The sequence below is a fragment of the Siphateles boraxobius genome, unplaced genomic scaffold (assembly GCF_051911475.1).
Source record: "Siphateles boraxobius isolate OS27281-9 unplaced genomic scaffold, OSU_SipBor_1 130, whole genome shotgun sequence".
In the NCBI taxonomy this organism is placed as follows: Eukaryota; Metazoa; Chordata; class Actinopteri; order Cypriniformes; family Leuciscidae; genus Siphateles; species Siphateles boraxobius.
The window spans coordinates 57,501-85,000 of record NW_027508734.1 but is presented as its reverse complement, the minus strand read 5'-3'; the positions used below and the strand labels follow the sequence as shown (position 1 = coordinate 85,000).

Here is a 27,500-nt window from a genome sequence, read left to right as displayed (position 1 = left end):
AGCTCCTCTCGTTTCTCAGGAGCTGATTACACTCCTCCCTCCCCAGCTCCTCTCGTTTCTCAGGAGCTGATTACACTCCTCCATCCCCAGCTCATATCGTTTCTCAGGAGCTGATTACACTCCTCTATCCCCAGCTCCTCTCGTTTCTCAGTAGCTGATTACACTCCTCCATCCCCAGCTCCTCTCGTTTCTCAGGAGCTGATTACACTCCTCCATCCCCAGCTCCTCTCGTTTCTCAGGAGCTGATTACACTCCTCCATCCCCAGCTCCTCTCGTTTCTCAGTAGCTGATTAATTCAATTCAATTCAATTCAAATTTATTTGTATAGCGCTTTTCACAATACACATTGTCTCAAAGCAGCTTTACAGAAATTGCATTTCGGAAATGTACATAGAAAAATACAGTTAGTTAATCAAGTATTAATTTATGGCATAACATATCGCCGGCTTTGAGTCGTCTCTTCACTGGCGTCGAGTCGTCTCTTCACAGGCGTTGGGGCATCTGAAGTCTCCGTGAGAGGCTGGATACAAACTGGAGCTGACGAACGCTATTTACCTCGGGACTAGCGTCCCGAGATAACAGCAGAAAGGCAGATGGGAAATAATTAGCATAGCTGATGTTCATAATGTTAATGCATTCGAACTGATTCAGCAGTATCAAAGGTTAAGCATTAAGTGAATGCTTGGTTAAAGAGATGCGTCTTTAATCTAGTTTTAAACTGGGACAGCGAGTCTGAGTCTCGTACAATATCAGGAAGGCTATTCCAGAGTTTAGGAGCTAAATGCGAGAACGCCCTCCCTCCTTTAGTGGACTTAGATATCCTAGGAATGACCAGAAGCCTCGAATTTAGTGATCTTAAAGAGCGCGATGGATTGTATGGCGATAGAAGGTCTGTTAAATACACAGGAGCTAAACCATTTAGGGCTTTATAGGTCAGTAGGAATACTTTGTAATTGATACGTAACTTAATAGGTAACCAGTGTAGAGATGATAAAATAGGTGTTATATGATCATATTTTCTTGATCTAGTAAGAACTCTAGCAGCTGCATTTTGCACTAACTGTAGCTTGTTTATTGAGGATGCAGGACAACCAGCTAATAAAGCATTACAGTAATCTTGTCTCGAGGTCATGAATGCATGAACTAACTTTTCTGCATCAGAAACAGATAGCATATTACGTAGCTTAGCAATGTTTCTAAGGGGGAAAAAGGCTGTTATTGTAATATATGAAATATGATTTTCGAAAGTCAAGTTGCGGTCTAGTATAACACCCAGGTCTTTTACTGTAGTGGATAAAGTAACAGGACATCCTTCTAAATTAAAGTTGTATTGTAAGGGATTTTGTGGGTAGTTTTTTGGACCAATAAGTAATACCTCCGTTTTATCTGAATTTAATAGCAGGAAATTACACGTCATCCAGCATTTTATATCATTTAGACACTCTGTCAATTTAGATAAGTTAGTGTTTTCATCTGGTCGTGATGAGATATATAATTGAGTGTCATCAGCATAACAGTGGAAATTAATTCCATGTTTTCTTATAATATTACCAAGTGGCAGCATATATATTGAGAATAGCAGAGGGCCTAACACCGATCCTTGCGGCACTCCATAGTCTACTGACGTTATCTTTGATTTTTCCCCATTTAAACAGACAAAATGGTAACGGTCTGATAAGTAAGATCTAAACCAGCTTAATGCCTGTCCCTGAACACCAGTGTAGTTTTGTAGTCGATCCAGGAGTATTTTATGATCGATAGTGTCGAACGCAGCGCTTAGATCGAGTAGAACTAGTATTGAGATACAGCCTTGGTCAGAAGCTAAAAGTAAATCATTTGTAATTTTAACTAGCGCAGTTTCTGTGCTACGATGCGGTCTGAATCCCGACTGGAATTTTTCATAGATATCATTTTCTTGTAAGAAAGAGCACAATTGAGCGGACACAATTTTTTCTAGTATTTTAGACATAAATGGAAGATTTGAGATGGGTCTGTAATTTGCTAAGTTATTTGGATCTAATTGCGGTTTCTTAATGAGAGGTTTTATTACTGCCAGCTTGAATATTTTTGGAACATGACCTAAAAATAAAGACGAGTTAATAATATTAAGAAGAGGCTCTTCGACTACAGGTAACACTTCTTTCAGTAGTTTAGTGGGTATTGGATCTAATAAACATGTTGTTGGTTTCGATGCAATGATAAGTTTATTTAGCTCTTCCTGTCCTATAGTTGTAAAGCGGTGTAGTTGTTCTAGAGGGGCCATAATTGAGGCTGAATCATAAGACATCATAGAGGATTGTATATTTACAATTGTGTTTCGGATGCTTTCTATTTTCTCATTGAAGTAATTCATAAAATCATTACTACTATATTGTAATGGAATATTTTGCTCTGGTGATGTTTGTTTATTTGTTAGTCTAGCCACGGTGTTGAATAAAAACCTTGGATTATTTTGGTTATTTTCTATTAGTTTGCGGAGATGCTCAGCCCTTGCTGCTTTTAGAGCCTTTTTATAACGTGACATACTGTCTTTCCACGCGATTCTAAAGACCTCTAAATTAGTTTGTTTCCATTTACGCTCTAAGTTACGAGTTTCTCTCTTGATTGCATGCGTAGCACTGTTGTACCATGGTGCTTTAGTTTTCTCTCTAACCTTTTTTAATCTAATTGGTGCAACAATATCTAATGTACTAGAGAACATGGTGCTCAAACTGCTAGTCATTTCCTCTAGTTCATCTGTTTGTTTGGGTGCACTGCGCAGCTGAGATAGATCAGGTAAGCTATTTGAGAATCTATCTATAGTGGTTGGAAGGATTGTTCTGCCTGGTCTATAACGTGGCGCAACGTGACAAATTTCAGCAGTACGTATTATACAAGTTACCATGTAATGATCAGTGAGATCATCACTTTGCGGTATAATATTTATATCAGTTGGATTGGTTCCATATGATATAATTAAATCTAGTGTATGATTTAGACGATGAGTGGGACCACTGACGTTTTGCGTGACCCCAAAGGAGTTTAATAAATCTGTAAACGCAGTCCCTAACGCATCATTTGTATTATCTACGTGTATGTTAAAGTCTCCAACAATTATTGCTTTATCGACATTGACCAATAGATCTGAGAGAAAGTATGCAAACTCTTTTAGGAAATCAGCATAGGGCCCTGGAGGTCTATATAGGGTAGCCAAGGCTAGAGATAATATGGATTTGTTTCTTGCATCTAAGAGCGTAACATTTAGCACAAGTACTTCAAACGAATTAAACCTGTGACCTGTTTTCTGAGTAACATTAAGAATATCTCTATAGATTGTTGCAACACCGCCGCCACGACCGATCAGACGGGGCTCATGCTTATAACAGTATCCTGGTGGAGTAGACTCATTTAGACCGAAATAATCATTTGGTTTAAGCCAGGTTTCAGTAAGGCAAAGTACATCGAAACTATTATCTGTGACCATTTCATTTACAATAACCGCCTTAGGTGTGAGCGATCTAATGTTTAGAAGACCTAGCTTTAGAAATTGTTTTTGTTCACTGATATTTAGATTTTCTGGTTTAATTACAATAAGATTTTTGCTAGATCCTACACTAGATTTATTGTTTGGCCTCACTAAGCGAGGAATAGACACAGTTTCTATATAATGTTCTACACTACTTATATCAATTAAGTTGGGACAGCAAAGACTGTGATTTGGACTTTGACTTACTAGTCATATGGTGTGTAACGTCTTGGAGATGTTGTCCGACAGAACAGCCGCTCCGATTCTGCTGGGGTGCAGGCCATCAGCACGGTAGAGCCTAGGTCGCTCCCAGAACAGATTCCAATTATTTACAAAGAGCAGTTTCTGTTCATTACACCATGACATTAACCATTCATTTAGAGCAAATAATCTACTGAACCTTTCTTGTCCTAGTCGGTACGTGGGAAGCGGTCCAGACACGATGATCGTTGCTTCAGGCGATGTGCTGCGAACCGTCTCGATCAGGCTTCTGTAGTCCTTCTTCAGAACCTCCGTCTGCCGCAGCCTGATGTCGTTCGTCCCCGCGTGTAGGACCACAGCTCCGACGCGCTCGTTACCGTTCAGGATCTCGGGAATCTGTGCAGCGACATCAAGAACACGAGCACCAGGAAAGCAGTGAGTGCGCACCTTACGCTTACCTGAGGTAGCACGGACATGACGGACCATGGAAGTGCCGATGATCACGGCGGCGTCACGTTCCGGCTCGCGAAGAGGGGAGAAGCGGTTCCGGGTGGAGATCTCGAAGACCGGGAGGGGGGGGGAAGTCCTTGGTCTGGTCCTGGCTCGTGTCTTCCGCTGTGGGATCACCCAGGGTCCGTGGTGTTGCCTCGGTGCCGGAGTGAATGAAGGCAGAGATGATCGCGTCCTCCTGGGCAGAGAAACGCACGGAGTAGACGAAGTCGGAGTCAAAAAGTTACTAACCACTGACTTGTGAGCATCGGCGCGTGATGTTTCAAGCGTTGATCGCCGATCTCGCAGCTCGGCTTGCTTCACCAGCAGAACGCGGATCTGTTTCTCCACCGACTCCAGCTCCAATCGTACCGAAACCAGCTCGAATGTGTCCTCACCTGCACTCAGAGGTAACGTTAGACACACATCCGATATGTTCGCCATTATAACAGATGAACAGTAAATTAGTAGTGATACTACCAATATCACTACTAATTTAGGACTGAAATGATGGATATAACCCGTATCCTTTCAGTCAAACGGGTGTAAAATGAGAGGGTCGATAGGCGCGAGGCCACGCGTGAAATGCTAGCGGGCTAAAGGCTAGTAGCCGAGATTCGGAAAGTTGGATCTAAGTAGCGATATCAAAGCAATCCGATTGTTTTTTATAAGGAATAGTGTCGAGGATAAGTTCACATGATATAAAAATAGAAAGTGCTTGTTTATAAATGAGTGGTAAAGAAGAAAATCAGGGATTAATGAATCAATTCGACGGAGCTCCAAACACAAACACAGATCGCACGCGCATTACCCTCCACCATCCCCAGCTCCTCTCGTTTCTCAGTAGCTGATTACCCTCCTCCATCCCCAGCTCCTCTCGTTTCTCAGGAGCTGATTACACTCCTCCATCCCCAGCTCCTCTCGTTTCTCAGGAGCTGATTACACTCCTCCATCCCCAGCTCCTCTCGTTTCTCAGTAGCTGATTACACTCCTCCATCCCCAGCTCCTCTCGTTTCTCAGTAGCTGATTACCCTCCTCCATCCCCAGCTCCTCTCGTTTCTCAGGAGCTGATTACCCTCCTCCATCCCCAGCTCCTCTCGTTTCTCAGTAGCTGATTACCCTCCTCCATCCCCAGCTCCTCTCGTTTCTCAGGAGCTGATTACCCTCCTCTATCCCCAGCTCCTCTCGTTTCTGAGTAGCTGATTACCCTCCTCCCTCCCCAGCTCCTCTCGTTTCTGAGTAGCTGATTACCCTCCTCCCTCCCCAGCTCCTCTCGTTTCTCAGGAGCTGATTACCCTCCTCCATCCCCAGCTCCTCTCGTTTCTGAGTAGCTGATTACCCTCCTCCATCCCCAGCTCCTCTCGTTTCTCAGTAGCTGATTACACTCCTCCATCCCCAGCTCATTTAGTTTCTCAGGAGCTGATTACCCTCCTCCATCCCCAGCTCCTCTCGTTTCTCAGGAGCTGATTACCCTCCTCCATCCACAGCTCCTCTCGTTTCTCAGGAGCTGATTACCCTCCTCCATCCCCAGCTCCTCTCGTTTCTCAGGAGCTGATTACCCTCCTCCATCCCCAGCTCCTCTCGTTTCTCAGGAGCTGATTACCCTCCTCCATCCCCAGCTCCTCTCGTTTCTCAGTAGCTGATTACCCTCCTCCATCCCCAGCTCCTCTTGTTTCTCAGTAGCTGATTACCCTCCTCCATCCCCAGCTCCTCTCGTTTCTCAGGAGCTGATTACCCTCCTCCATCCCCAGCTCCTCTCGTTTCTCAGGAGCTGATTACCCTCCTCCATCCCCAGCTCCTCTCGTTTCTCAGGAGCTGATTACCCTCCTCCATCCCCAGCTCCTCTCGTTTCTCAGGAGCTGATTACCCTCCTCCATCCCCAGCTCCTCTCGTTTCTCAGTAGCTGATTACCCTCCTCTATCCCCAGCTCCTCTCGTTTCTCAGTAGCTGATTACACTCCTCCATCCCCAGCTCCTCTCGTTTCTCAGGAGCTGATTACCCTCCTCACTCCCCAGCTCCTCTCGTTTCTCAGTAGCTGATTACCCTCCTCCATCCCCAGCTCATATCGTTTCTCAGGAGCTGATTACCCTCCTCCCTCCCCAGCTCCTCTCGTTTCTCAGTAGCTGATTACACTCCTCCATCCCCAGCTCCTCTCGTTTCTCAGTAGCTGATTACCCTCCTCCCTCCCCAGCTCCTCTTGTTTCTCAGGAGCTGATTACCCTCCTCCATCCCCAGCTCATATCGTTTCTCAGGAGCTGATTAACCTCCTCCCTCCCCAGCTCCTCTCGTTTCTCAGGAGCTGATTACCCTCCTCCTTCCCCAGCTCCTCTCGTTTCTCAGTAGCTGATTACACTCCTCCATCCCCAGCTCCTCTCGTTTCTCAGTAGCTGATTACCCTCCTCCATCCCCAGCTCATATCGTTTCTCAGGAGCTGATTACCCTCCTTCCTCCCCGGCTCCTCTCGTTTCTCAGGAGCTGATTACCCTCCTCCATCCCCAGCTCCTCTCGTTTCTCAGGAGCTGATTACCCTCCTCCATCCCCAGCTCATATCGTTTCTCAGGAGCTGATTACCCTCCTCCATCCCCAGCTCATATCGTTTCTCAGGAGCTGATTACCCTCCTCCCTCCCCTGCTCCTCTCGTTTCTCAGGAGCTGATTACCCTGCTCCATCCCCAGCTCCTCTCGTTTCTCAGTAGCTGATTACACTCCTCCATCCCCAGCTCCTCTCGTTTCTCAGGAGCTGATTACCCTCCTCCATCCCCAGCTCCTCTCGTTTCTCAATAGCTGATTACCTTCCTCCATCCACAGCTCCTCTCGTTTCTCAGGAGCTGATTACCCTCCTCACTCCCCAGCTCCTCTCGTTTCTCAGTAGCTGATTACCCTCCTCCATCCCCAGCTCATATCGTTTCTCAGTAGCTGATTACCCTCCTCCATCCACAGCTCCTCTCGTTTCTCAGGAGCTGATTACCCTCCTCACTCCCCAGCTCCTCTCGTTTCTCAGTAGCTGATTACACTCCTCCATCCCCAGCTCATATCGTTTCTCAGGAGCTGATTACCCTCCTCCATCCCCAGCTCCTCTCGTTTCTCAGTAGCTGATTACCCTCCTCCCTCCCCAGCTCCTCTCGTTTCTCAGTAGCTGATTACCCTCCTCCCTCCCCAGCTCCTCTCGTTTCTCAGGAGCTGATGACCCTCCTCCCTCCCCAGCTCCTCTCGTTTCTCAGTAGCTGATTACCCTCCTCACTCCCCAGCTCCTCTCGTTTCTCAGTAGCTGATTACCCTCCTCCCTCCCCAGCTCCTCTAGTTTATCAGTAGCTGATTACACTCCTCCATCCCCAGCTCCTCTCGTTTCTCAGTAGCTGATTACCCTCCTCCCTCCCCAGCTCCTCTCGTTTCTCAGGAGCTGATTACCCTCCTCCCTCCCCAGCTCCTCTCGTTTATCAGTAGCTGATTACACTCCTCCCTCCCCAGCTCCTCTCGTTTCTCAGGAGCTGATTACCCTCCTCCCTCCCCAGCTCCTCTCGTTTCTCAGTAGCTGATTACCCTCCTCCCTCCCCAGCTCCTCTCGTTTCTCAGGAGCTGATTACCCTCCTCCCTCCCCAGCTCCTCTCGTTTCTCAGTAGCTGATTACCCTCCTCCCTCCCCAGCTCCTCTCGTTTCTCAGGAGCTGATTACCCTCCTCCCTCCCCAGCTCCTCTCGTTTCTCAGTAGCTGATTACACTCCTCCCTCCCCAGCTCCTCTCGTTTCTCAGGAGCTGATTACCCTCCTCCCTCCCCAGCTCCTCTCGTTTCTCAGTAGCTGATTACCCTCCTCCCTCCCCAGCTCCTCTCGTTTCTCAGTAGCTGATTACCCTCCTCCCTCCCCAGCTCCTCTCGTTTCTCAGTAGCTGATTACCCTCCTCCCTCCCCAGCTCCTCTCGTTTCTCAGGAGCTGATTACCCTCCTCCCTCCCCAGCTCCTCTCGTTTCTCAGTAGCTGATTACCCTCCTCCCTCCCCAGCTCCTCTCGTTTCTCAGTAGCTGATTACCCTCCTCCCTCCCCAGCTCCTCTCGTTTCTCAGGAGCTGATTACCCTCCTCCCTCCCCAGCTCCTCTCGTTTCTCAGTAGCTGATTACCCTCCTCCCTCCCCAGCTCCTCTCGTTTCTCAGTAGCTGATTACCCTCCTCCCTCCCCAGCTCCTCTCGTTTCTCAGGAGCTGATTACCCTCCTCCCTCCCCAGCTCCTCTCGTTTCTCAGTAGCTGATTACACTCCTCCCTCCCCAGCTCCTCTCGTTTCTCAGGAGCTGATTACCCTCCTCCCTCCCCAGCTCCTCTCGTTTCTCAGGAGCTGATTACCCTCCTCCATCCCCAGCTCCTCTAGTTTATCAGTAGCTGATTACCCTCCTCCCTCCCCAGCTCCTCTCGTTTCTCAGGAGCTGATTACCCTCCTCCCTCCCCAGCTCCTCTAGTTTATCAGTAGCTGATTACACTCCTCCATCCCCAGCTCCTCTCGTTTCTCAGTAGCTGATTACCCTCCTCCATCCCCAGCTCCTCTCGTTTCTCAGTACGGATGGAGTTATTATACACTGATCTGTGTGTGTGTGTGATGGATGGAGTTATTAACCGCTGATCTGTGTGTGTGTGTGTGTGTGTGTGTGTGTGTGTGTGTGTGTGTTTCTCAGGAGCACCGAACACCGCTGAGCTGAAGATCTGTCGTGTCAACAGGAACTCTGGCGGCTGCCGTGGGGGAGACGAGATCTTCCTACTGTGTGACAAAGTGCAGAAAGGTGCGGGTTATTGATTTATAGTGTTATTCTAGTGTCATTAATATAGTATTGTTTTTGTTTTTTTAATTAGTTTTTATTTTTATATTTTTTATATTTAAAGTTTTTAGTTAAAGGTTTTTTTCCCATTAATTTTCACAAGTTCACATAGATTAACTTTTATGATGAATAGATGCAAATTTTTGAGCTTCAATCTGTTGGTTGCAATCCACTGCCATTATAAAGCTTGGAAGAGCCAGGATATGTATTAATAAAACTCTGATTGTATTCGTCTGACCGGGGACCTCGTGTGATTAAAAAATTACCCCGCCGCATCTGAATTTCATGTGGCGCATTCGCACGGGATAACCGAAGCCTGTGATTTTACTCAAATTTACTGTTTTACATTTTCATTTAGCTGACGCTTTTATCCAAGGCGACTTACAATTGCTATATATGTCAGAGGTCGCACGCCTGACTTTGCTGACTTATCTCCCGGATATGACGTCGTAGGCTATTGCTTGGACATGTCTTTTCGTTATAGGTCTAGCTGTATGATATATTATGACATAAACAGAATAAAGTTCCTCACCGCATGCTGCTATACATGTCATTCATCTCCATCTAATCATTCTTTTTGTTTTTGCTCTTCTGATGATTTTCAGCTTTCAGTTTCTGCACATTGTGTAGTTGTGTATAGCGATATGACCCAGCACCCAAAATACTATTAAAACACTCCAACACAGCCTCCATTCTTCGCGAAAGATAGATAAAAAGGCGCACATGAAACAAAAACCTTGAAAAAATGATATACGATCTGGACAAATCACAGAGATGCCGATTCGCACGGGACTGATATTATCACAGGACCTCGGTGTTCAGCGAAATATAGTAGGTCATTTGCGGGGGAATTTTTACTTTACAAATTACAGACATGTCCGATTCGCACGGGATTAAGATCTCAGACAAACTCCGCAATTACTACAATTGACTAGAGGTCACCGGGTCATACTGATCCCGTGCGAATGGGGCTAAGGATGAGTTGAGGGCAAGTAAATCATGGACTAATTTTCATTTGAAAATAAACGTTAAAGGTTCACCTTATTTCTTTTTTTTTTTAGTTTTTCAAGTTTTATTTTTCTGTTTTTATTTTTTTGTAAGTTTTAGTGTTTTCACAAGTTTTACAAATATGACTGTTTATTTTTTATTTTATTAATTCAAGTTAAAATGAAAATAGAAATGATGCATTGGCAACTAGTTAACTAACAAAATAATTTGAATGTGTTTCTTTTATTTTAAGGTACAAAAATGATTTATTTTTAGTTTAGTTTTTAGTATCACTGAGATACTATTATAAATTTGATGAATATTTTGCGGTTTTATTTTATTCATTTGAATTTTAGTTCTTTTTTCATCTTTATTTTTTAAATGTCTATATTAAAAAACACTTTATTTTAATTTTAGTTTTAGTTATTCCAGATACAACTTTTGATTTTAATAATCCATTAATAAGTGTTGAAATAAACATTAACTGAGAATAATAAACGCTTTACATGTATATTGCTTTGTTAGTTCATGTTAAATAATGTTGTTAACTAATGGAATCATATTGTAAAGTGTTACCAAAAAAGTTAAATTAATTCTAGATGTTTTCTTTACTTCTGAAGTAAACTGATTTAGTTTGTGGGTTTTTTTGGAATAAAAGACAAAATTACTGATATAGAAAATTCAACGTATAGAAATGTAACTGATCAAAGCGTTGTCAGCTGTGTTATAATAAACATAAACTCTAATTATTAACTATAATAAAACTATAATATGTTAATTTTAGTTTCATCGTGCTTTCAATAGTTTTTTTAATATATATTGCTCTTTAGATTTAATTTATTTCAGTGTTAGTTTTAGTTCTTAATTATTTCCAGTTATTAACATTTAGTGCTTCAACTTAAACTTATTTCAGTTATTGCCATGGCAACATCTCTAATTTCCGTTTAGTTTATTTCCACTTTATTTCAGTGTACAGAGATGTTTGCAGGGTTGTGAGATCATGACTGTGCTCTTGGCTTCAGAGGACATCGAGGTGCGTTTCTTCCGGGACTCGTGGGAGAGCAAGGGCTCGTTCTCGCAGGCTGATGTTCATCGTCAGGTGGCCATCGTGTTCCGCACGCCCCCGTACCAGGACACGAACCTGTCTGAGCCGGTGCGGGTGAAGATGCAGCTCCGCCGGCCCTCAGACCGAGAGGTCAGCGAGCCCATGGACTTCCAGTACCTGCCGGCCGACCCGGGTGAGGCCATGTGCTCTTTCATCTGGAAGCTTGTTCACGCCACAGAATACAAAATAAAAAAGCTCATTTCTACTTTTTCTCTCACAGTTCTGTCTTTTTCTCCCACTGTTGCGAGTTAGAATAAATAGGATCGGTATTCTTCAGACTTTCATTTTTCTCTCACTCACTGAGTTTTGCAAGCGCGAAGAGGAGGGCGTGTCCACCTTCTACATGTAGCCAATCAGATGAGCTTCTCGCTGACACTCGATTTACTCTGACCTGATTGGTTCAATAAACACGCCAGTCACCAGAACACATCTTTATCTTTATTTGGCTCAGAAATGTTCTCATTGCTGAAATGGTACTTTTAATACACACTTACATGTTAAATAAATAAATAAACGAACAAGTAAATATATAAATGATAATCAGCCATATAGTCAGCCTAATGGTGCACAGCCTATTTATCAATCATGATTTATTCATTTATTTGTTCGTTTATTTATTTATATAACATTTAGCATGAAGCTACAGCTTCAAAATACATGAATTACACTTACGAATAAGTTAAATGCTACAAATATTATTTTCTTACACTTGAAGGGCGATTTACACCTTTACAAATCTTCTCTTGCGCATGCAAATTTATTTTACGTTGCAAATTTACTATTACGTTAATTGTGTAAAAAGGTCATAATTGCGAGATATAAACACATAATTGTGTAATAAGGTCATAATTGCGAGATACAAACACATAATTGTGTAAAAAGGTCAGAATTGCGAGATATAAACACATAATTGTGTAAAAAGGTCATAGTTGCGAGATATAAACTCATAATTGTGTAAAAAGGTCATAGTTGCGAGATATAAACACATAATTGTGTAAAAAGGTCATAGTTGCGAGATATAAACTCATAATTGTGTAAAAAGGTCATAGTTGCGAGATATAAACTCATAATTGTGTAAAAAGGTCATAGTTGCGAGATATAAACTCATAATTGTGTAAAAAGGTCATAGTTGCGAGATATAAACTCATAATTGTGTAAAAAGGTCATAATTGCGAGATATAAACTCATAATTGTGTAAAAAGGTCATAGTTGCGAGATATAAACACATAATTGTGTAAAAAGGTCATAATTGCGAGATATAAACTCATAATTGCGAGATATAAACTCATAATTGCGAGATATAAACTCATAATTGTGTAAAAAGGTCATAGTTGCGAGATATAAACTCATAATTGTGTAAAAAGGTCATAGTTGCGAGATATAAACTCATAATTGTGTAAAAAGGTCATAGTTGCGAGATATAAACTCATAATTGTGTAAAAAGGTCATAATTGCGAGATATAAACTCATAATTGTGTAAAAAGGTCATAGTTGCGAGATATAAACTCATAATTGTGTAAAAAGGTCATAGTTGCGAGATATAAACTCATAATTGTGTAAAAAGGTCATAGTTGCGAGATATAAACTCATAATTGTGTAAAAAGGTCATAATTGCGAGATATAAACTCATAATTGTGTAAAAAGGTCATAGTTGCGAGATATAAACACATAATTGTGTAAAAAGGTCATAATTGCGAGATATAAACTCATAATTGCGAGATATAAACTCATAATTGCGAGATATAAACTCATAATTGCGAGATACAAACACATAATTGTGTAAAAAGGTCAGAATTGCGAGATACAAACACATAATTGGGTAAAAAGGTCATAGTTGCGAGATATAAACTCATAATTGTGTAAAAAGGTCAGAATTGCGAGATACAAACACATAATTGTGTAAAAAGGTCAGAATTGCGAGATATAAACTCATAATTGCGAGATATAAACTCATAATTGCGAGATATAAACTCATAATTGCGAGATATAAACTCATAATTGCGAGATACAAACACATAATTGTGTAAAAAGGTCATAGTTGCGAGATACAAACACATAATTGTGTAAAAAGGTCATAATTGCGAGATATAAACTCATAATTGCGAGATATAAACTCATAATTGCGAGATATAAACTCATAATTGCGAGATATAAACTCATAATTGCGAGATACAAACACATAATTGTGTAAAAAGGTCATAGTTGCGAGATATAAACTCATAATTGTGTAAAAAGGTCATAGTTGCGAGATATAAACTCATAATTGTGTAAAAAGGTCATAATTGCGTCATATAAACACATAATTGTGTAAAAAGGTCATAATTGCGAGATATAAACTCATAATTGCGAGATATAAACTCATAATTGTGTAAAAAGGTCATAGTTGCGAGATATAAACTCATAATTGTGTAAAAAGGTCATAATTGCGAGATATAAACTCATAATTGTGTAAAAAGGTCATAGTTGCGAGATATAAACACATAATTGTGTAAAAAGGTCATAATTGCGAGATATAAACTCATAATTGCGAGATATAAACTCATAATTGCGAGATATAAACACATAATTGTGTAATAAGGTCATAATTGCGAGATACAAACACATAATTGTGTAAAAAGGTCAGAATTGCGAGATATAAACACATAATTGTGTAAAAAGGTCATAGTTGCGAGATATAAACTCATAATTGTGTAAAAAGGTCATAATTGCGAGATATAAACTCATAATTGTGTAAAAAGGTCATAGTTGCGAGATATAAACTCATAATTGCGGGGAAAAAAAGGTCAGAATTGCGAGATACAAACACATAATTGTGTAATAAGGTCATAATTGCGAGATATAAACTCATAATTGTGTAAAAAGGTCATAGTTGCGAGATATAAACTCATAATTGTGTAAAAAGGTCATAGTTGCGAGATATAAACACATAATTGTGTAAAAAGGTCATAGTTGCGAGATATAAACTCATAATTGTGTAAAAAGGTCATAGTTGCGAGATATAAACTCATAATTGTGTAAAAAGGTCATAGTTGCGAGATATAAACTCATAATTGTGTAAAAAGGTCATAATTGCGAGATATAAACTCATAATTGTGTAAAAAGGTCATAGTTGCGAGATATAAACTCATAATTGTGTAAAAAGGTCATAGTTGCGAGATATAAACACATAATTGTGTAAAAAGGTCATAGTTGCGAGATATAAACTCATAATTGTGTAAAAAGGTCATAATTGCGAGATATAAACTCATAATTGCGGGGAAAAAAAGGTCAGAATTGCGAGATACAAACACATAATTGTGTAATAAGGTCATAATTGCGAGATACAAACACATAATTGTGTAAAAAGGTCAGAATTGCGAGATATAAACACATAATCTCTTTTTTTATAATTTATTCCATGGCAGAAACAAGCTTCCATAGTTTTACATAAGGCATTTACGCTGTCAGATTAATAGTGCTCCCCCTAATGTTGTTGTTGGGTGTTTCTCTGGTTCTGGTGTTGAACGAGCAGACGAGCACAGGCTGATGGAGAAGCGCAAGAGGACAGAAGGGATGTTGCAGAATCTCAAACTCGGCAGCATGATTTCAGGTGTGTGTATCAGATCACTCATTTTAAGGTGTTAGAGGTCAGTTTTGCAGTGAACGTGTGTGTTTTATGTGCAGGATCCTCCGTGCCGACAGACAGACGGCCGTTCAGTACAGCGAAACGAACCCTAGCCGTCTCCAAACCCACAGCCACCAGTCTCACTCCAGGTAACCAGTTACCCACCAGTTACACACCAGTCTCACTCGTTACCCACCAGTTACACACCAGTCTCACTCCAGTTAACCACCAGTCTCACTCCAGTTACACACCAGTTACACACCAGTCTCACTCTAGTTACACACCAGTCTCACTCCAGGTAACCAGTTACCCACCAGTTACACACCAGTCTCACTCCAGTTACACACCAGTCTCACTCCAGTTACACACCAGTCTCACTCCAGGTAACCAGTTACCCACCAGTTACACACCAGTCTCACTCCAGTTACACACCAGTCTCACTCCAGTTACACACCAGTCTCACTCCAGGTAACCAGTTACCCACCAGTTACACACCAGTCTCACTCCAGTTACACACCAGTCTCACTCCAGTTACACACCAGTCTCACTCCAGTTACACACCAGTCTCACTCCAGTTACACACCAGTCTCACTCCAGGTAACCAGTTACCCACCAGTTACACACCAGTCTCACTCCAGTTACACACCAGTCTCACTCCAGTTACACACCAGTCTCACTCCAGTTACACACCAGTCTCACTCCAGGTAACCAGTTACCCACCAGTTACACACCAGTCTCACTCCAGTTACACACCAGTCTCACTCCAGTTACCCACCAGTTACACACCAGTCTCACTCCAGTTAACCACCAGTCTCACTCCAGTTACACACCAGTCTCACTCCAGGTAACCAGTTACCCACCAGTTACACACCAGTCTCACTCCAGTTACACACCAGTCTCACTCCAGTTACACACCAGTCTCACTCCAGTTGACCACCAGTTACACACCAGTCTCACTCCAGTTACACACCAGTCTCACTCCAGGTAACCAGTTACCCACCAGTTACACACCAGTCTCACTCCAGGTAACCAGTTACACACCAGTCTCACTCCAGTTACCCACCAGTTAGACCACCAGTTACACACCAGTCTCACTCCAGGTAACCAGTTACCCACCAGTCTCACTCCAGTTACACACCAGTCTCACTCCAGTTACCCACGAGTTACACACCAGTCTCACTCCAGGTAACCAGTTACCCACCAGTTACACACCAGTCTCACTCCAGTTACCCACCAGTTACCCACCAGTTACCCACCAGTTACACACCAGTTACACACCAGTTACACACCAGTCTCACTCCAGGTAACCAGTTACCCACCAGTTACACACCAGTCTCACTCCAGTTACCCACCAGTTACCCACCAGTCTTACTCCAGTTACACACCAGTCTCACTCCAGTTACCCACCAGTTACACACCAGTCTCACTCCAGTTAACCACCAGTTACACACCAGTCTCACTCTAGTTACACACCAGTCTCACTCCAGTTACACACCAGTCTCACTCCAGGTAACCAGTTACCCACCAGTTACACACCAGTCTCACTCCAGGTAACCAGTTACCCACCAGTTACACACCAGTCACACTCCAGTTACCCACCAGTTAGACCACCAGTTACACACCAGTCTCACTCCAGGTAACCAGTTACCCACCAGTTACACACCAGTCTCACTCCAGGTAACCAGTTACCCACCAGTTACCCACCAGTCGCACTCCAGTTACCCACCAGTTACACACCAGTCTCACTCCAGTTACCCACCAGTCTCACTCCAGTTACCCACCAGTCTCACTCCAGTTACCCACCAGTTACACACCAGTATCACTCCAGTTACACACCAGTCTCACTCCAGTTACACACCAGTCTCACCACAGTGACCCACCAGTTACACACCAGTCTCACTCCAGTTACCCACCAGTCTCACTCCAGTTACACACCAGTCTCACTCCAGGTAACCAGTTACCCACCAGTTACACAACAGTTATCCACCAATTACACTCCAGTCTCACTCCAGTTACACGCCAGTCTCACTCCAGTTACACAACAGTTATCCACCAATTACACACCAGTTATCCACCAGTTGCACAACAGTTATCCACCAATTACACACCAGTTATCCACCAGTTACACACCAGTTACACACCAGTCTCACTCCAGTTACCCACCAGTTACCCACCAGTCTCACTGCAGGTAACCAGTTACCCACCAGTTACCCACCAGTTAGACACCAGTCTCACTTTAGTCACCCACCAGTTACCCACCAGTTACACACCAGTCTCACTCCAGTTATACACCAGTCTCACTCCAGTTACACAACAGTTATCCACCAATTACACACCAGTTATCCACCAGTTACACACCAGTTATCCACCAGTTACACACCAGTTACCCACCAGTTACACACTAGTCTCACTCCAGTTACCCACCAGCTACACATCAGTAACACACCAGTAACACACCAGTTACACACCAGTCTCACTCCAGTTACCCACCAGTTACACACCAGTTACCCACCAGTTACACACCAGTTACCCACCAGTTACACACCAGTTATACACCAGTTACCCACCAGTTACACACCAGCTACCCACCAGCTACCCATCAGTTCCACACCAGTTACCCACCAGCTACACATCAGTTACACACCACTCTCACTCCAGTTACCCACCAGTTACCCACCAGTTACACACCAGCTACCCACCAGCTACACATCAATTATACACCAGTCTCACTCCAGTTACCCACCAGTTACACACCAGTTACACACCACCTACACACCAGTCTCACTCCAGTTACCCACCAGTTACACACCAGTCTCACTCCAGTTACCCACCAGTCTCACTCCAGTTACCCACCAGTCTCACTCCAGTTACCCACCAGTTACACACCAGTATCACTCCAGTTACACACCAGTCTCACCACAGTGACCCACCAGTTACACACCAGTCTCACTCCAGTTACCCACCAGTCTCACTCCAGTTACACACCAGTCTCACTCCAGGTAACCAGTTACCCACCAGTTACCCACCAGTCTCCCTCCCGGTAACGAGTTACCCACCAGTTACACAACAGTTATCCACCAATTACACTCCAGTCTCACTCCAGTTACACGCCAGTCTCACTCCAGTTACACAACAGTTATCCAACAATTACACACCAGTTATCCACCAGTTACACAACAGTTATCCACCAATTACACACCAGTTACACACCAGTTATCCACCAGTTACACAACAGTTATCCACCAATTACACACCAGTTACACACCAGTTATCCACCAGTTACACACCAGCTATCCACCAGTTACACACCAGTCTCACTCCAGTTACCCACCAGTTACCCACCAGTTACCCACCAGTCTCACTCCAGGTAACCAGTTACCCACCAGTTACCCACCAGTTACACACCAGTCTCACTCCAGTCTCACTCCAGTTACCCACCAGTTACACAACAGTTATCCACCAATTACACACCAGTTATCCACCAGTTACACACCAGTTACACACTAGTCTCACTCCAGTTACCCACCAGTTACCCACCAGCTACACATCAGTAACACACCAGTTACACACCAGTCTCACTCCAGTTACACACCAGTTATACACCAGTCTCACTCCAGTTACCCACCAGTTACACACCAGCTACCCATCAGTTACACACCAGTTACACACCAGTTACCCACCAGCTACACATCAGTTACACACCAGTCTCACTCCAGTTACCCACCAGTTACACACCAGCTACACACCAGCTACCCATCAGTTACACACCAGTTACACACCAGTTACCCACCAGCTACACATCAGTTACACACCAGTCTCACTCCAGTTACCCAACAGTTACACACCAGCTACACACCAGCTACCCACCAGCTACACATCAGTTATACACCAGTCTCACTCCAGTTACCCACCAGTTACACACCAGTTACACACCAGTCTCACTCCAGTTACCCACCAGTTACACAGCAGTCTCACTCCAGTTACCCACCAGTTATCCACCAATTACACACCAGTCTCACTCCAGTTACCCACCAGTTACACAACAGTCTCACTCCAGTTACCCACCAGTTACACACCAGTCTCACTCCAGTTACACACCAGTTATCCACCAGTTACACACCAGTTACACACCAGTTACACACCAGTTACACACCAGTTACACAACAGCTACACAACAGTTATCCACCAATTACACACCAGTTATCCACCAGTTACACACCAGTTACCCACCAGTTACCCACCAGTTACCCACCAGTCTCACTCCAGTTACCCACCAGTTATACACCAGTCTCATTCCAGTTACCCACCAGTTACACACCAGTCTCACTCCAGTTACCCACCAGTCTCACTCCAGTTATCCACCAGTCTCACACCAGTCTCACACCAGTCTCACACCAGTCTCACTCCAGTTACCCACCAGTTACACACCAGTCTCACACCAGTCTCACTCCAGTTACCCACCAGTTACACACCAGTCTCACTCCAGTTACCCACCAGTCTCACTCCAGTTATCCACCAGTTACACACCAGTCTCACACCAGTCTCACTCCAATTATCCACCAGTTACACACCAGTCTCACACCAGTCTCACTCCAGTTACCCACCAGTTACCCACCAGTTACACACCAGTCTCACTCCAGTTACCCACCAGTTACCCACCAGTTACCCATGAGTTACACACCAGTTATACACCAGTTACACACCAGTGTCACTCCAGTTATCCACCAGTTACACACCAGTTACCCATCAGTTACACACCAGTTATACACCAGTTACCCACCAGTTACACACCAGTCTCACTCCAGTTATCCACCAGTTACACACCAGTTACCCATCAGTTACACACCAGTTATACACCAGTTACACACCAGTCTCACTCCAGTTACCCACCAGTTACACACCAGTCTCACTCCAGTTATCCACCAGTTACACACCAGGTACACACCAGTTACCCATCAGTTACACACCAGTTATACACCAGTTACCCACCAGTTACACACCAGTCTCACTCCAGTTACCCACCAGTTACCCACCAGTTATCCACACCAGTTACCCACCAGTTACCCACCAGTTACCCACCAGTTACCCAACAGTTATACACCAGTTACCCAACAGTTATACACCAGTTACTCAACAGTTATACACCAGTTACCCAACAGTTATACACCAGTTACACACCAGTCTCACTCCAGTTATCCACCAGTTACACACCAGTCTCACTCCAGTTATCCACCAGTCTCACTCCAGTTATCCACCAGTTACACACCAGTTACACACCAGTTACCCATCAGTTACACACCAGTTATACACCAGTTACCCACCAGTTACACACCAGTTACCCATCAGTTACACACCAGTTATACACCAGTTACCCACCAGTTACACACCAGTCTCACTCCAGTTACCCACAAGTTACCCATCAGTTACCCATCAGTTACCCACCAGTTACCCAACAGTTATACACCAGTTACCCAACAGTTATACACCAGTTACCCAACAGTTACACACCAGTTACACACCAGTTACACAACAGCTACACAACAGTTATCCACCAATTACACACCAGTTATCCACCAGTTACACACCAGTTACCCACCAGTTACCCACCAGTTACCCACCAGTTACACACCAGTCTCACTCCAGTTACCCACCAGTTATACACCAGTCTCATTCCAGTTACCCACCAGTTACACACCAGTCTCACTCCAGTTACCCACCAGTCTCACTCCAGTTATCCACCAGTCTCACACCAGTCTCACACCAGTCTCACACCAGTCTCACTCCAGTTACCCACCAGTTACACACCAGTCTCACACCAGTCTCACTCCAGTTACCCACCAGTTACACACCAGTCTCACACCAGTCTCACTCCAGTTACCCACCAGTCTCACTCCAGTTATCCACCAGTTACACACCAGTCTCACACCAGTCTCACTCCAATTATCCACCAGTTACACACCAGTCTCACACCAGTCTCACTCCAGTTACCCACCAGTTACCCACCAGTTACACACCAGTCTCACTCCAGTTACCCACCAGTTACCCACCAGTTACCCATGAGTTACACACCAGTTATACACCAGTTACACACCAGTGTCACTCCAGTTATCCACCAGTTACACACCAGTTACCCATCAGTTACACACCAGTTATACACCAGTTACCCACCAGTTACACACCAGTCTCACTCCAGTTATCCACCAGTTACACACCAGTTACCCATCAGTTACACACCAGTTATACACCAGTTACACACCAGTCTCACTCCAGTTACCCACCAGTTACACACCAGTCTCACTCCAGTTATCCACCAGTTACACACCAGGTACACACCAGTTACCCATCAGTTACACACCAGTTATACACCAGTTACCCACCAGTTACACACCAGTCTCACTCCAGTTACCCACCAGTTACCCACCAGTTATCCACACCAGTTACCCACCAGTTACCCACCAGTTACCCACCAGTTATACACCAGTTACCCAACAGTTATACACCAGTTACTCAACAGTTATACACCAGTTACCCAACAGTTATACACCAGTTACACACCAGTTACACACCAGTCTCACTCCAGTTATCCACCAGTTACACACCAGTCTCACTCCAGTTATCCACCAGTCTCACTCCAGTTACCCATCAGTTACCCACCAGTTACCCAACAGTTATACACCAGTTACCCAACAGTTATACACCAGTTACCCAACAGTTATACACCAGTTACACAACAGTTATACACCAGTTACCCAACAGTTATACACCAGTTACCCAACAGTTATACACCAGTTACCCAACAGTGAATTAGAAAAGCGATATCTTAATCATAGTATCGTTTCAATGGTTAAAGTTATCACAGTTATTGCATGTGCTGCACTTTATTTGTACCATTTTGATAATAAAGATATTGTTTGATAAGTGAAATCTCAGTATGTGTTTCAGTGGTGTGTGTGTGTGTGTGTGAATGATTCATTGACTCAGTGTTGTGTTTCAGCGTCGGCGTGTGTGTGAATGATTCATTGACTCAGTGTTGTGTTTCAGCGTCGGCGTGTGTGTCTGCGGGCCCCTCGATGAAGCCCCTGCCGTCCTCGTTCTTCGGGCCGGCTCCGGGACAGCTCTTCGCTCAGCCGGCCCAGAGTTCCCTGAAGCTGGAGCCGCAGACGTCAGTCGGGGACACCTGGAAGTTCCTGCAAAGCCTGACCGTAGACTCTCAGCCCAAAGCCGTGTCAGTGAGCAACTTCACCAACCCAAACACTCAACAACCCAACGACTTCCCCACCGTCAACCTGTCGGACCTGCACGACTTCACGCTGGGTAACTTCCTGTCAGCGGAGCAGATGAACACGGCGGGCGGCTCGAGTGCGAGTCCCCCGAACATGCAGAGCTTCAGGGACGACGAGCTGCCCGAGTTCCCCAGCTTCTCCGAGGTGCAGAACGACGTCGACCAGATCAACATCGAGGACTTCCAGGTCAGCGCTCTAGCGCTCATTCACACTCTCAAACAGCTTTTGTTTTTATGGTTTTAGTAACATGTCATTTTTTAAAGGTGCACTGTGTAAAATTTAGGAGGATCTGCTGACAGGAATGCAATATCATATACAGAACTATGTTTTCAGTGGTGTATAAAGACCTTACATAATGACCCGTTATGCGTTTATTAGCTTAGATTGAGCCGTTTCTCTCTACACACACCGGGTGTCCTTACATCCACATGTTTCTACGGTGGCCCTGAACGGACAAACGCGTTTCGTCACTGTTGTTTTTCTTGAAGCTAGCTAAAGTCAGCGAATAAAACACTGACACAATGATGAACAAGTGACCATAATATTTGCAATAACATTGTTTTACTGAATAATCAAGTAAATATAATTTCTTAATTTATCTTTGTAAAGAAACCTCGTAGTTTAACTGGCTACTCCCTGCCGTCTCAGACGACGACATCACTTCCTGTCGGCCACCGTAACTTCTGTTGGGTGCAATTCACAACCTCACCACTAGATGCCGCTAAAAATCACACAGTGCACCTTTAAATAATGCTATTTAGGTTTATTTTATTTTTATTTCAGTGTTTTATTTCCTGTTGATGATTTTAGTGCTTCAACGTAAACTTATTTCAATTTATTTTAGAGCTGCACAATTTTGAATTGTAATAATAAAAAAGGTTCTGATTCTCCCACGCTTCTGAACAGACATCTAAACAAAATAATGTGTAATTTACTAGAGATTCTGACAAAATGTTTATTGCTGCAGTTTATTTAAAAATATTTAATTAATTTGAATGAAATATTTAAAAAATATTTATTTTAAAATATTTAAAAAATGGTTTAAGTGAATGATTCAGTGACTCACTCCTAAATACTTCTTGTTTAAACGTTCGCTGTGATCGTACATGTCAAAGCTTTAATAGAATCGCTGTTATTTAAGAATAAGATCGTGTGTTTGAATCCAGATCAGCTTCTTTTAACCAGTAATCATGCAGATCTGTTTTATTGCCAAGGCATCATTTCTAATTTATATTTTATTTTCATTCCGCTTGATTTCACAGACCGAAACCTCTTTAATAGTTGTAATGCTAATATCTGCGTTCCAGGCCATGCTAGGCGGCGAGTCGATGGGGAAGTCGGCGTGTCACATGTCCACGCCGAGCGCGGGTGAGGTGCCGGATCAGCCGGCGGATCCCGTGGCCAACAGCTCCACCTGGATGAGCTTCCCGCCCAGCATCGCCAGTCTCCTGCAGAACGAGCCCATGATGGAGAGCGGGTCGAGCCCGGCGGTGCTGGACGACCTGGAGGTGCTGAACTCCATCGACGACGACCGCTTCATGTCCATCTTCACCAGCAGCAGTCACACGGGCTTCCTGTCCGGACACCCCACCTAGACCAGCGGCGACCCAAAACTCTTGTTCAGGCCGAGGCGAAGGAGTTACTCTGAAGTCCAACGAACGCTCAGTCCTGAAACACACCGTCTCTGATGAACCCTTTCAAACACAGTACACACGAGAGTATATTGGGTGGCGCATTTGAATCAGATGTGTATCTTGTGTACAGTGAGGTAGAATAAACCTTGTTTTTATAAACACAGTGCCTTATTAAGCCAATCACAGCGCAGAATTACAGCCTCATCAAGCATCTCAGCCAATCACAGCGTAGAATTACAGCCTCATCAAGCATCTCAGCCAATCACAGCGCAGAATTATAGCCTCATCAAGCAGTTCAGCCAATCACAGCGCAGAATTACAGCCTCATCAAGCAGTTCAGCCAATCACAGCGCAGAATTACAGCCTCATCAAGCAGTTCAGCCAATCACAGCGCAGAATTACAGCCTCATCAAGCATCTCAGCCAATCACAGTGCAGAATTACAGCCTCATCAAGCATCTCAGCCAATCACAGCGCAGAATTACAGCCTCATCAAGCAGTCCAGCCAATCACAGCGCAGAATTACAGCCTCATTAAAGAATTACAGCCTCATCAAGCAGTTCAGCCAATCACAGCGCAGAATTACAGCCTCATCAAGCAGTTCAGCCAATCACAGCGCAGAATTACAGCCTCATCAAGCAGTTCAGCCAATCACAGCGCAGAATTACAGCCTCATCAAGCATCTCAGCCAATCACAGCGCAGAATTACAGCCTCAAGCACCTAAGCCAATCACAGTGCAGAATTACAGCCTCATCAAGCATCTCAGCCAATCACAGCGCAGAATTACAGCCTCATCAAGCAGTTCAGCCAATCACAGCGCAGAATTACAGCCTCATCAAGCAGTTCAGCCAATCACAGCGCAGAATTACAGCCTCATCAAGCAGTTCAGCCAATCACAGCCCTATCAAGCATCTCATAAGAACTAATACGAATGTAAAATGTTTATCTTGAAATGCAATGTAAGTCTCTTTGGATAAAAGTGTAATACAATAAAATACATAAATGTAAATCTCAGCCAATCACTGAGCAGAATTACTGGCTCACCAAACAGTTCAGCCAATCACAGCACAGAATTACAGCCTCATCAAGCAGTTCAGCCAATCACAGCACAGAATTACAGCCTCATCAAGCAGTTCAGCCAATCACAGCACAGAATACAGCCTCATCAAGCAGTTCAGCCAATCACAGCACAGAATTACAGCCTCATCAAGCAGTTCAGCCAATCACAGCGCAGAATTACAGCCTCATCAAGCAGTTCAGCCAATCACAGCGCAGAATTACAGCCTCATCAAGCAGTTCAGCCAATCACAGCGCAGAATTACAGCCTCATTAAAGAATTACAGCCTCATCAAGCAGTTCAGCCAATCACAGCGCAGAATTACAGCCTCATCAAGCAGTTCAGCCAATCACAGCGCAGAATTACAGCCTCATCAAGCACTTCATCCAATCACAGCGCAGAATTACAGCCTCATCAAGCAGTACAGGCAATCACAGCGCAGAATTACAGCCTCATCAAGCAGTTCAGCCAATCACAGCCCTATCAAGCATCTCATAAGAACTAATACGAATGTAAAATGTTTATCTTGAAATGCAATGTAAGTCTCTTTGGATAAAAGTGTAATACAATAAAATACATAAATGTAAATCTCAGCCAATCACTGAGCAGAATTACTGGCTCATCAAACAGTTCAGCCAATCACAGCGCAGAATTACAGCCTTAAGTAGCTCAGCCAATCACAGCCTTAGAAGAACTGAGCTTTAGTTACAGAGAATCTATGATTTCAGTTGCGAAATATATTATCATTGTACACTAGAATGGACTTTAACAAGTATAATAACTCATTATCTTTTAAGGAATATCACAGAATTTGTTTTCCTGTTGTGCAGCTTTGTTTGACAATTTTTTTTCTTTTTCTGTTTTAAAGGATTTATTTGTTAATTTGATTACCATAATTTTTGATACTTTTTTTGTATTGGATCATTAAAACCTTATTATTGTAAAAATGTTAATAAATTATTAAATTGTTAAAGTTCTATGAATTAGATTGATTAGACATGATTTTTGATTATTCAAATTTAATTAAGCCATTAAAACGTAATCCAGAAACATTAAAACGGAAAATACATAGGATTGTTCCATTTTTTAATTACTAGAACGAAATCCAGCATTTCCAAAAAGAAAAATACACTAGAATGTTGGAGAGAAATAAATAAAGGGGATTTCATAAGGCCCTAAAACTTTTATTTCAATTTCAATTAATTCGACATGTTTTTGATTTGCAGTATATGGATGATTTACAGTGTGCTGCTTACAAACTTTACGCTGTTTTAAATCTGACAATATTTGCCGAGACTTCAGTGACGTCATCAGCGCGTGCTTCACGCGACACCGGCTCTCGTTACATGTACAGTTTCCAGTCGTTTTAATGTGTACATATACTCTGATCTGAAGCTGAATGCCTTGCAATAATCCTCTGTTCTGTCTGTATTATTATCTGCACGCATTCATGTATTGTGTTCATTCGATGTTTCTGTGGCCTTACTGCAGGTGTGTACAAACTAAATGCTTTTGTACTATTACACAAGCTGTAATAAATGCAAATAACTGCAGATTGTGCGTTACTTCCCTGAGAGACGGTTGTTTATGTGGCAAAAAGAACAAACGAACCGAATCTCGTTGAATACAATAAGAATCACTGTCATTTAGGAATGAACTCACTCACTCGTTTCATTACTGGATTAATCAGGCTGCGTCCCAATTCGCCTACTTATATTACGCCCTAAAACTCTTTTTGTGAAGAAAAAGTACATACTTTTGAGTGTGTAGCAAAAGAGTAGGCAAGCTTTGGGACAAATTATCACGTCATCTTCAGCGGACAGCTCCGTCGCGTGCATCACCGTAAACTGCCCTGTCAAACATCCTGTCACCGTAAACTGCCCTGTCAAACATCCTGTCACCGTAACCGCCCTGTCAATCATCCTGTCACCGTAAACTGCCCTGTCAATCATCCTGTCACCGTAAACTGCCCTGTCAATCATCTCGTCACAGTTAAAATCCTCCATTCAATCTAATATAATTTCTTACCGTTTCGGAGAGAAATGCTGTAGCTCGTTCATCTGCCAGTCGTGGGTCTTTCATGCGGAGACTCTCACTCTCCTCACGTGTTTGCAATTTGAATGTAATGATGCATTTAAAATACACGTTTCTTTACAAAAGTTCACAATGCTGCTGCAGATGCAATATAACGTAGCCAACATTGAATAAATAAATTTTCGTCAGGTTAGATACTTAAAATTAATCACTTACCCCTTTATCTAAACCTCTCTGCACAACCGCCGGACTCGCGCGCGTCCTCCATGTCTGTAGTTTTTTAAACACTTTTCACTCATGTTTGTAGTTCTAACCGAATCCTCGTCCAACGCGCGATGGGTTGTGGGTAATATTAGCCGTTAGCGTGCACATCGATCTGCACTTCTGATTCTGACCGGATATAGTAGACCATCCGGGTATTTCTGGAACACTCATTTCAACATACTACGATTTGGGACGTACTAGTTCTATTTTCGAATACTATTTAGGACGGAAATTATGCGAATTGGGACGCAGCACCAGTGTTTTTGAACAAACCTCTTGAATGAATGATTCAATGACTCACTCAAAGAGTTCACTTATTTAATTACTGGATGAATCAGCACTTTTTTTTAATTAATCACTTGAATAACTTCACTCCTTTCATTACTGGATGGATGAATTTTTTTTTTTTTTTACAAAGTTCTTGAATGAATGATTAAACGACTCACTCATAAATACTGGTTTGAATGTTTGCTGTGATCGGACTTATCAAAGGAATTTAATTTGAGATTGTGATCTTTAAACCATTAATTGTGCAGCGC

The 27,500-nt window shown here is 43.4% G+C and overlaps 1 protein-coding gene across 1 annotated transcript in view; it reads left to right on the top strand.

Annotated features, from left to right (window-relative positions):
- rela (v-rel avian reticuloendotheliosis viral oncogene homolog A) overlaps window positions 1-25,261 on the top strand; it is a 45,365-nt gene extending 20,104 nt beyond the window's left edge. Inside the window, exons 7-12 of the mRNA XM_077227360.1 lie at window positions 8,853-8,957; window positions 11,003-11,218; window positions 14,597-14,674; window positions 14,749-14,838; window positions 21,731-22,158; window positions 23,280-25,261. Of these exons, the coding sequence (XP_077083475.1) occupies window positions 8,853-8,957; window positions 11,003-11,218; window positions 14,597-14,674; window positions 14,749-14,838; window positions 21,731-22,158; window positions 23,280-23,567 (1,205 nt within the window). The 3' untranslated portion in view covers window positions 23,568-25,261. The remainder of the gene's footprint in view (window positions 1-8,852; window positions 8,958-11,002; window positions 11,219-14,596; window positions 14,675-14,748; window positions 14,839-21,730; window positions 22,159-23,279) is intronic.
- The last annotated feature ends 2,239 nt before the right edge of the window (window positions 25,262-27,500 follow it).